General features: G+C 39.7%; 1 protein-coding gene across 2 annotated transcripts; it reads right to left on the reverse strand.

Moving 5' to 3' along the window:
• Positions 1–288: 288 nt before the first annotated feature.
• TMEM52B (transmembrane protein 52B) lies at positions 289–9109 on the reverse strand. 2 transcript variants are annotated; one of them, XM_037515308.2, is made up of 6 exons: positions 8883–9109; positions 8534–8681; positions 6427–6470; positions 4686–4724; positions 3593–3759; positions 289–2105 (listed from the first exon to the last, which is right to left on the reverse strand). In XM_037515308.2, exons 2-6 carry the CDS (start codon positions 8585–8587, stop codon positions 1864–1866), a joined length of 546 nt encoding a protein of 181 aa, XP_037371205.1. In that variant the 5' UTR covers positions 8588–8681; positions 8883–9109; the 3' UTR covers positions 289–1863. The 2 variants fall into 2 exon arrangements, with proteins under 2 accessions (XP_037371205.1, XP_037371204.1); XM_037515307.2 differs by having other exon boundaries at positions 8534–9109.
• Between the last annotated feature and the right edge of the window lie 2532 nt (positions 9110–11641).

Genomic DNA, 11641 nt, shown 5'->3' on the forward strand with positions numbered 1-11641 from the left:
ATTTTTTTGGCAAAATAAGGCCACCTCAGGTATGTTATCAATTCAAGCATTTCAGCCACTTTCAGAAGCAATTTGATAAATGACTCAGATAAATTTAGCTTACCAGCAGGTTATATTCAGAACATTTTCTCTTCTGCCTGAGTGAGCATTCCAAGAAAGCATTTGATAAAGATCTGTACTAGTCAGTCCTTGAGTCCTAGAGCTAACTGCCCCATGAGGAGTTTCTCAAATAACACTTACTTCCACACAGAAAATATTAAGAGGAACCCTATATTTTTAGTTGTTTACCTCAATCAGCAAATATTTATTAATGAAATAAAGCTACAGTGGGTGGGATTTAGCAAAAGCATAACAGGCTGGTGGGCAAAGGACAAATCAGAACAAAACTCTCAGTAGATTTCACAGCTGGTGGGTGAAAAGGAGTTGTCAGCAGTCGGAATACAAATACGTGTATGCAATACTTTACAAATCTTATCATGTATATTTAGCTTATTTGATCCTCATAAAATCCTTGGAATCATTTTCCCCTATTTGACAGATGAGAAAATTGTATTCTAAAGACTCAGTGACTACCTAAGGCCACAGGCCAGTAGCTTTGTCCCAAATACACTTCATTTCCTCAGCCTTTCAGCAACAACGCATTTTAGAGGTAGAATGTTATGTGGACAGCTTAGCACTGCACAGCAGGGTGATCCCAGGGGCAGAATCCCTCCAGGCTAGTGGAAAGCAGCGCAGCAGCGTTCAGAGACTGCATTCTACTATCATTCCACTGGGTGGCAGTAAAGGTCAGCAGTCAGGACTACGGTGTGTTACTACAGACACTTGAATTTATTTATTTTTGTTTTTGTTTTTATATTTAAAGAGCACGTTTATTAGGGAAAGGGACAAGAGAATGAAGGACACCTGCATAGACACAAGCGGGCAGGAAGAGCTGACCCAAAAGGGACAGACAGATTTGCTAAGAGGCCTGCATGGTTGTGGGTGGACAGCCTTGAGTAGAGCTGCCTCCTCTGAGGGAGGTCAGTAAAGAGAGGTCCCGACGTGGTACAGGTCACAGGCAGGCAGGAAGCTGCTGACCTGCAGAGGGAGAGAGTTGGTGAAAGGAAGCACCTGTATAGTCACAGGTGGGTAGATGGAGTGCTGCCAGACACTTGAATTTAAATGGTCAAAGCAGGAAGGAAAACAGCAAGGTGGTGGCTGTACATGTCTGTATGTGTTTGTGCATGTATTTGCAGGGTAGAGGAATTGAAAACTTAATAGAATTGTTACTGCATTCCATATTTATCATACTGCTGGTGGGTAAGGCCAAAGGGAAAGAAAGAACTTGATATTTGGAATTTTAGTACAATACTGTGTTGCTAGCTCAAAGCTTCAGTCCCGCCTCTGAATTCTGGATGTCCAGTTAGATATTTGATGATATCCAAAATCATCACTGTCATTCAATATAAAATGAGGATACACTCAAGAGGAGTGTGTGTGACTTCTGTGCACTGATGTCTATAGCTGCACCCATGTTCTTGTATGTCTCCTCAAGGGTGTGACCATCCATTAGTTAGCAGAGGGGAAGGCAACTCACAGAATCATATGCATGCAGGAACTCAACAGCTGAAAGAATTCAAGATACCTTTGATGATTCCCTGGTTCTTGGTGATTAGAATCCTAGAGTTCCTGACTACAGCATTCTCCGTCAGGAAGTACATGGATATGGAGATAAAGAGGTGTGACCCATCTTTCCATGAATAATGTTTAGATGCCATCCTGAATCTTCTGAAAGTTATGGGGGTTGGGGGGCTGTTCCTTTTGTCTGTGAATCTTTACAGATTCTGGGGATACTCCACACCATTAATGAAACCAGAGGCCCCATCAGCTGGAAGGCTGCTCTGTTCTCAGAGACTCCTCCGAAGGGGGCAGCTGCTTTTCTTCTGGCACTGGGGGCAGGTCTGGTGCTTTCTGCCCACATCTTGCCACGGTGAAACGACTCATGTGCAGAGCTTCCTCATACCCTGGGAGGGTGTCCAATGAGGAGGGCAGCTGGCCCAGGGGGCTGTGGGAATGAGCCACAGCCAGGATTCTTCGAGCCGCAGGGCCAAATACTGACTGCAGGGCTGATGAGGAAAGATGAAAAGAATCCAAGTAAACACGACAGCCCCAGAAGTCAGAGACGACACACACTTGTTTTCCCTTCATTTTACACACATCCAAACTCATTGTCACTCTGAGCCACAAAATGTTATACAAATCTTGTGAGGCTTATTTAAAAACTAACTTCACTCCCTGTTAGAATATGCGGTCCTCTCAAATCCTCAAATCATCTAAATTGTGTTCCCATTTCTCACAACCCTTTCATTTCCCCTTTACAGAAATGGAGCCCTTTACACCAACCCAAATTCCTTAGAAGCATTTATTTCTTCTTGCTGTTTGCAATGACAGGGGTGGCACCGGAGCAGGGCACGGGAGCAGATGATGCTATGTGAAGTAAGGCAGAAAGAGAAAGACAAACATACATGATTTCACTCTGTGCAGGATATAAAGAAACAAAGGAAGAGACAAAACTAAGCAAAGCCAAGCCTTGGAAATCTGACAGCAGAATTGAGGCTATTCAAGGGGGAGGAAGAGAGAGAGATTAGGGGGCCCTTGGTGGTGGGTGTGGTGAGGTGACATACATCTGAAAAGTGTGAACCAGCATCCCTAAATCATATACCTCATTGTAAACCAAGGTTACCTCAGTAAAAATGATGCAGTTAAAAAATACTTATTTCTGATACATTTTTTTCTCTAAAATGACAGTGAAAAAAGGAAAAGGAAGAAATATTTTATTGTCCTTTTCTAAATAAACAATCACAGTGTTTCGCCACCTGCTGTTCTGTTTGGGATTTACTCTCCAATTTTAGGAAAGAATATAATACAAGAGAAAAGAAGGAAATACAGGTGAGTGTTTTCTGATCACATGTTAATGCTTAGTGCATCAAGACTTAGACAGTAAAGATTCCAAAGTATATATAACTAATTTGTTATAAATATAAAATAGTAGAAAAATAGAAAACATCAATATTTTTTAACAGAATCCAAGATATTTTTGAAAAATATGCTCAGAGCTTGAAATAGTTTTACCAAAATAACTACATACTGAGTGATTTTTCCTGTAAGACATTTTACTTCTTTCTTCACTCTGTCATCAGCCAGACCAATATTTGAAACTACAGCCTCAGCGAGAGTCCACATGATGGCACCCTTTGGTTTCTGGGAATTAAAACTACTGAGCTCTAGAATGCTTTTCTATCAGTGTTCTTAATCATATATTTTTGTATATGTTTTACAAATCCATAATTCTATTTACTTTCCAGTAAGTTCAAACCAGTTCCAGGCATAGCATCCCACGGATTCTGTGTGCAGAGGCCTCAGCAGGACGGTTGCTCTAGAACTCGGCTTGGTCCATACTGCCATCTCCCCAGGAGACACTGGTTCTGTTTGGTCTGTCACCAGGGTCTCTGTGTTGATCTGCCTGGATAACTTCAGTTTCATGTTGACCTTAAATACTTTGAATCTATTGTTTACCTAATCAACCCCTCTCATGGTATCTCAGCATACTCACAAGTCATCGTGCTCTGGAGGGTGCTGTCATGATCAAAGGCGATGACTGTCACCTCATAGGGTGGCTGGCCCTCCTCTTCCCGGTTTTGCTGGCGACTCAGACAGCAGCGCAGACACACCGAGGTCAGGCCGCACAGGAGCAGCAGCGCGCCAATTACCACCAGCAACCTGCAGGGGGCACACCGGAGCAGCCTGGGCTGGGGATCTGGTCTGTGCCCAACTGCAGCACCCTCAGTCTTCAATGTAAAAAGGATGCATCTGTCTGCATTTTCATTCTTGTTTGAATATTTTAGATTTTAATTTTTTAAGATTTTAATTGCAAAGTCTTCACATATGTAGTTCTTTATTTTGTCAGCAAGGCTATAAGTCAGTTCATTGGTACCACTAGTAAGAGATTCAATGTGCTTTGGAGGGGCTGCTTAATCTTTTCTTTTTAAATATTTAAATATTTAATATTTCTTTTTAAATATTAAAATAATATTTATTTAAATATTATTAAATATTAAATAAATAAATATTTATTTATTTATGCATACAAGAGCTGGGGTACAGGCCAGAGGTGTGGGGAGTGAGAGGACTCACCAGAGACAGAGTGGGGAACAGAACAGGCAGATGTACTGAAATACACTGCTGAGGGGAGCAGCGTGCAAGTCAGGAGAGGTCTGCTGCACCATGTGGGTCACCTCCCTGGCCGGGGTTGAATTTGTGCTGTAGTGGCTGGGGTTAGCTGCATAGTGCTGCATCTCAAACCCTTGCGCCACCAAGGAGGCCCCTTAATCTTTTCTGAAGTAATTTCTCTGTGGCTACTTCTAGAGCCATCCCTCAGAAAGTGCACAATGATCTGTTGATGTTGGCTGAGGATATAGTATTGAAATAGGAAATCCTGGCATATTGTCACATAGGTTTGCGATGAAGTAAAAAAATTTTACTCGAGTTACTAGGAAATAGACTGGCTTTCTCATACCCCTCCCCCCACCCCACCCCCATCGATACATTTAAAAGTGAACAAACTAAAAAATATAAAGAAAATAATGCCTCTGAGAAAAGCAAAGTCTCTTTGAAATGTCTTTCTGGGTATTAACGCTGAAACTTACCATATATACCAGAGATGTACCCAATCTGTGGTCAGACAACTATGAAGAAAGAATAAAGCATTTTGCAATAAAAATAATAGTCAATACCTGTTGTAATTTCAGAATGAGAAATATGAATTACAATATCATAGTATACCTAGTTGTCATACAAGCATCACAGTTCATGTTAACTTCACTGGACACCACTGAATCTATTGTGAAATTGGATGCCTTTGCTAGTGAATTAGATGGCATTTGTAAACCATTTGAAGACAGAATAAAGCAGTGATCATGAAAACAGAGTTAATAGGAAATGTGACCATGACCACTGTAAAGGGTTATAATTAGCAAGAAAGCACTTGAAATACAAGTTTATAAGGAGTGAATATGGAAATACTCATAGAAGTTAAGGTTTGTATATATTTGAGGCCAAATTTTAAACATAAATTTTAAATATAAAATTTCAGCTACAGTATGAAAGCAACACAATGATGTTTATAATTGTTTTGCAAATTCTTTCAGAAAGGGCCACCATAATACCATAAAAACTTCCACCATAAAAATGGTCCTAACTTTTCCTATCCAGGATCAAAATTGATATACATATCCACTGAGGCCAAACAAGAAGAGAGAAAATTATAGAAACCAAAGTTACCATGATGAAAACTACTGAAATACTCTTAGTTAAATGATAACTAAAATTTTCTCTATAGGGATTATAAAACATGGATTGCGTGGGATAAAATAGGGATGGGAGACGGAGAGCATAGAAAACATTTATCTTAGAAGATGAATAAATTCAATGATACTTTCAAATATGACAACCTACGGAAATTCACTTTCATACGCTCTTTCTGGCTGCACATTTGGATGACATACGTTGCGTTTTCACTAAACTCTGTCTCTTGGAGGTTTTCTTGCATTCCCTATTTGTATAAAGCCCCTTCAAGTTCTGCAATGCCACGATTCTGGTACTATTAAAAATGACTGCTTAGGATGGTGGGTGTTGGAAAACTCAGAACTGTGCTAAGTTGCCAAGACCAATGTACATGTAACAAGTAACTGCAGTCATCAGCATATCCCTGGGCTTAACAGACTTGGCTATTGGATAACCTTTCTCATGGATTAGTCTGTTTTCCTTCAGCCCGATAAAGTATTTTATTCAAACTGTCTTTGTTTTTTTTTTTTTTTTTTTTTTTTAGCAGTTCTTCTCTATGTGGACTGGATCTCAGCCATTTTTATCTTTATGAATTCTGCGTCTACCTAAGGCCTAATTGTAACAAGCTTAAATTAAGGAATAGTACCTCAAAGCAATTGCTAAATGAAATCTGCCTTATATTAACATGCCCTACAGGTGAAAAAAAATGATTTTCAGATTTGAAACATTGATGTTACTTTGGAAATTACTCAAAGATATCTGTCTGTGACTAGCTATTGAACTCAGACTGTCTTGATGAGTCACAGAGAAACAAGGGTAAGAAAGTCTTGCTAATCTCTCTGACTGTATACAGCTAGGATTGATTCAGCTGTTTTGATAGGAAAAATTGGCTGTGGAAAAAATGCTGTCAGCAGTATTATTTTGAGTATTTACGATGACATGAATGCCTGTCTTTATTTTTAGATAACCCATCTGTGAGATGAATAGGTTAATGTCCATTTAAGTTGAAAGAAAGGGAAGTCTAATGACATCTTGACCCTGAGTGGGTGTGATGTTTTTTTGTCTGTCTCTCCTTCTTCCCACTTTGGATTATCACATACTTACTGTTCAGGGCTAACACAGTTCTCCTCACATCTTGCCAGAGGAAGCTGTAGGAAGGGAAATAGTCTCAGACAAGGAAATTGTCTTATATTCTTTGCTCAGCAGCCTATCAGTCATCTCTCTTGACTGTTGGATCAGTAGTTGGCAGCAAAATAACTATGAGGACCCGTTCATAGGGTCAGCCAAGTTTACAATTGGTTGTTTCCATCTTTTTCAACCCTGTTGACGATTACATTTGAAGTGGAAGAACCTGGAAAAGCAAATAGCTACTCTTTCTTTAGTTTGTTTTGTAAGTGAGAGATTATGGTAGCATTTATATCGATTTGTTCTAGAAATTTCCTGATCTGTCCCTCAGGTTGGTGTTACCATCGAAATGCTTTCCCAGTGTAAACTGAATACTATTCCACTTACTTGATTTTTGCTTTTATTCCTTCACTATATCAAAACCTCACCGTACAAGAGAAAAAGGAAAGATATTATTTATTGAATACTTTGCGCCAGTACGACTAAGAAATTTTAATATTTCACTACATTTTATCACAAGAGCCATGTAGATGGATATATTTAACCTAATTTTGAAAGATTAAGGGGCTAAGACCTTAATTAACATGATCAACTGCACCTACCTACAAATGTAGCCAGAATTCAAATAAAGATATATCACATGGATGTGCTGAAAGGATTAATAGAATCAAGGACAAATCTGCTTGAACAAACACTTTACATGCTATCAAGTCTCTCTTAATCCTGCATTAAAAAAATACCCTGCTCCTCCTTCTACCTTGTATTTTATATTTCCACTAACTTTCTCCTCCAAAGACTTCTCTAGATAAACTTTTAATCCAGAAATTGTTTCTCTCTTCCAAGAACTTGAATGATTTAATATTTCAGGAAATCAATGACAGAAGCCAAAAAGATCCTCTAAAAATCATCAGAGATTTGCACTATTTGGAGTTGGGGAAAAGGGTTAAAAGGGAAGGGGGCATCCATTTTCATTACCAATCAGTTGAAAAGGATTGTCAAAAGACAACTGTTCTCTGAAAATAACATGTGAGAAACTCCTGGGTTGGGATTTAATTTTAAATAGTTGGCCATTGAGGGTGACAAGGTGTGTTTCCTCAAGCAGCCCTGGCACTCTACTTCACTCTCTTGTCTAAAGGGAAGAAAATCCTAAAGCTCTCAGCAGATGAAATATCTCTTTTCAGATCTGTGTAAAAAGAGAAGGAGAGAGAGCACAAAGGAAGAGGAAATGAAAAGGAAATATAAGAAGAATTAAAGAATGAATTTTCAGACCTCAACTTAACTGGTATATAGGTAGCAAAACAGTCCATTCCCCATCAGGAGCTGTAAAGAGAATCTGACACGATCTTGTTTCCTCATTTCCTCTTCTTTTTATGATTTTGTAATTAGAGAAACAGCAATTGTCCAGAATGTCTGTGTTCAACGACCCTTTTCTCAGTGAATGAGTTACTCAGGGGCTTCTGATTTATAGTGGGGAGTAATAAAAGGTCCAAAGTATTTTTAAAGAATATTCCCTCTTAACTAATTTCTGATTTGAACTAAACTGTTACAATGGCATTAGGACTGATGTAGGAAATTCTGTTTACAGGAATTACATAGTTTTGAAAATTAACTTTGGATTATGTGGGATAGGAGATAAAATACTAGAGAGAAGCAAACACAAGTGGCATCTGTGAAGTTCCGTCGCTATTCAACTTGTATCTGATTATCCAAATGTCTGTCTCCTTTCTCACTGCTGTTTTTAGCTACACATGCACCATGACGCCCCCAATACTAAGGAAATACTCTAATTATTCATTTCTCCAATACTTAATTGTATTTTCCCTCACTCACTACCACCACCTCCTTACCAGGTTCTTGTGAGAGCTCATTTAGCTAAGAAAATTTTTTTTAAAGATTTATCTATTTATTTATACAAGCACTGGGTACAGTAAGAAGCACAGGAGGGTGAGATAATTCACCAGAGCCAGAGTGGGGAACAGAACAGACAGACTGACGAAATACACCGCTGAGGGGAGCTAGCTGAGAAAATTTTTAAAATAAAAATTCCCCAAACCCAAAGGCATATGCCTGCTTTCTCACCACTCACCTGGAGGAAACATAGCAGGCCCACGGCCTTCACCTCATGGGCGCGCACTCCCATCGGGCTGGACTCCAGGGTGGCCGGGATCACGCGCTGGATCTCCCTGCCCTTCTCTCCACGCTCTGCGCCATGTCTGACTCACGGACCTGGAGGGCTTCAAGAGAGAAACTTTCCTCAGCAATACCTCAGTTTTCTCCTTCTCTCACTCTCTCTTTTGTACTGCCTTGGCCTTTTATTTTCCTGTGGCCTTTCTCTCCCCTTTCATCCTGGATTCTTTCTCGGTTTCTATGTCTATTTTTTGTTTTGCTTCCCTTTGCCTTCTTTCCTTCCCTTCTGCTATGAATCCTTCCCCTACATCTTTAGCTTTCTCCCTCTGGCTCCAGGAAGAAAACAGGCAGAAAGGACGCGTGAGTCCTCTGACTTAGGTATTCTTCTAGGCAGTGGTGAGAAATGTGGCTCTCAGAAGAGTGAAAGGCAGGTTGTTGGTGACCAGGTAAGTTCTCTTCTCCATCAGAAGAGGAGTCACCACAGCACCCCTGGTGACTACGAAGGTGGAAAATCACCCTCCACTCTCCACTCCCCTCCCCACGTGACTTGCTCTCCTCTCTTGCTCTTTGAAACCCTCTCTTTCACTGTGTTGATAATCAACTCTCTAGTTCTGGGTCATTTCTTCGCAACCCTTGGAGTAGGCCTGAGAGTTTGACCAATGAACCAGAAAACTATCCCATCTTTTGAGAAAGCTGGTTTGGAGATTAGAGTTTATGGATGATGTCCATAATAGGCCCCTTCATCCAGACTTCAGTTCCCATTAAAACAGACAAGTCAAACAGGCTTTTTTTTTAAAGATTTATTTTTATTTATACAAGAACTGGGGTATAGGCCAGAGGCGCAGGAGGACGAGAGATTTCACCAGACACAGAGTGGGGAGCAGAACAGGCAGACAGACCAAGATATTGCTGTGGGGAGCAGTGAGTGAGGCAAGAGAGGTCTGCTGCGGCATGTGGGTTGCTCCCCAGCTGGCCAGGATTCGAACCCGTGGTGCAGAGGCCGTGGACAGCTTCACAGCACAGCGCCCAACTCGCTGGCCACCGGGGAGGCCCCAAACAGAATTATTTTTTCAAACGGGGTTCCAATATCTCAATCTTTCTCTCCCCCCAAACCGTGACTCCCTCTCCATCTCGAATAAAATCTCTCTCTCTCTCTCTCTCTCTCTCTCTCTCCCCCCTTCCCTCACTTGCCCCCTCCCACTCTTTGCCTTCCTCACAAATAAAATTCAAGGTCTCTCTTTCAAATAAAACCATAACAAGACATAGAAAGGACACAGAATATTTGTTAAAAAAAAAATCTACAGGAACAAATGCACACTATATAAATAGTTCATACTTGTTAGTAATGTTTTACTTAATACAAAGTATGTTTAAATTTTGTTTACATTACAATGTTTTTCTTTCATAAGAAAATTAGATGCTACTTAACAGGGTTCTATCTTACTCATGGGAATTGATTGAAACCACTTTTAGATCCTTTCTAACTCTGGAAGTTTCATTTTATGAGCAATTCTTGAAGGGAGGCTGCTGGATGGGATTGATTTTAAGAGCACTTACCCAGAATGGCAATGTAGTATGGACTGGAGAATATAAACATATATATATATATATATATATATATATTTTTTTTTTTCCCCCATAGCTAAGGAATCAAATACTGAGAGAATATAGCCTGGTAGGATGCTGGTGGTGAGAATCACTCCATTCCAACACTAAATAAACAGTGCACTTTTCTTTAAAAGTTAGGAAGCTGGAGTATAATAAAGAATATTTTCCAAACTTCAACTGAAAGCTTGAAGAAGGGAGCTATGTTACAGGACAAGGAAAGCAGAAAGCTAATCCTGGCCCTCTACTAAATTACTGTGGAGTTTCTACAGGCCTTAATTTCCCCATTTATGAAAGCGGACTGGCACACCCACTTGATTTAACCTCAATATTGTTTCATAGAGAAAATGCAGCCAGAGGTATGGAGGCATTTTAATTAGAATATTTCTATTCAGAGTCCCTTGTACTTGAATATCATTGGTTTTTCCCCTCTCTTAACAGAGAGATTGCAGCGCATCATGGCTAAAATGATGTCTGGAATTCCAAGATTGTCTAGAATATATATTTGCTTTGTCAACCAAATCACAACCAAACCCTAGAAATCTGACTGCAAAATTGAGGCTACCAGAGAGGTATAGGGAGAGAGCAATGTGGGGAGGGGCCCAATGAACTATGGTGGAGGATTATGGATGCTTTGGAGGTGGCTGTGGTGAGGTAACCAACATCTGAAAGTAGTGTGATTCTCTACCTCTGAAGCATATATGGTGTTGTAAACCAGTGTTACCTTAATTAAAAAAAAAAAAAAAAGGAATTAAAAGAAAGTTATGTCGGGCCTCCCCTGGTGACACAGGCTGTTGAGTGCAGCGCTGTGAGACTGTTTGCAGTCTTTGCAGAGAGGGTTCGATCCCAGCAGGCCAGCGAGAATCCCATGTGGCAAGGCAGACCCTCCTGTCTCACCTGTTGCTCCCCTCAGCAGTGTATTTCGTTAGTCTGCCTGTTCATTCCCCACTCTGTCTCTGGTGAATCTTCTCACCCTCCCATGCCTCTGGCCTGTACCCCGGTTCTTGTAGGTATAAATAAATCAACAAATAAATAAATAAATCTTTAAAAAAATAAAAGAAAGTTATGTCTGGAAGAGTTTCATTTACTTAACCATGTTCTTTGTACTATGTACAGAATGCTTACTATGTGGATAAAAATATTAAATGAGGATAAAATTATAATTAAATGATGATGTCATGAGATAATAATGAATAACACAATAGATTTCTTGCTGTATTAATAAATGTGTAACTAAAAAATACTTGCTTTGTCACTTATTAGCTGTGCATTCTTGGGCAAGTTATTACTTCTTTGTTATATATAAAAGTAATAATAATAATGATAATAATTTTAGCTTCAAAGACTTAAGAGAGATTAAATAAGTTAATAGGTATGAGATGCATGTAACAGTCCCGATAGAACAAGCATTTTACAAGTGTTAACTATGATTATCTTGATTTCCACTGAATTTTACCAAGAA

The sequence above is a fragment of the Talpa occidentalis genome, unplaced genomic scaffold, assembly GCF_014898055.3.
Source record: "Talpa occidentalis isolate TD23 unplaced genomic scaffold, MPIMG_talOcc4v2.1 talOcc4.16, whole genome shotgun sequence".
Lineage (NCBI taxonomy): Eukaryota > Metazoa > Chordata > Mammalia > Eulipotyphla > Talpidae > Talpa > Talpa occidentalis.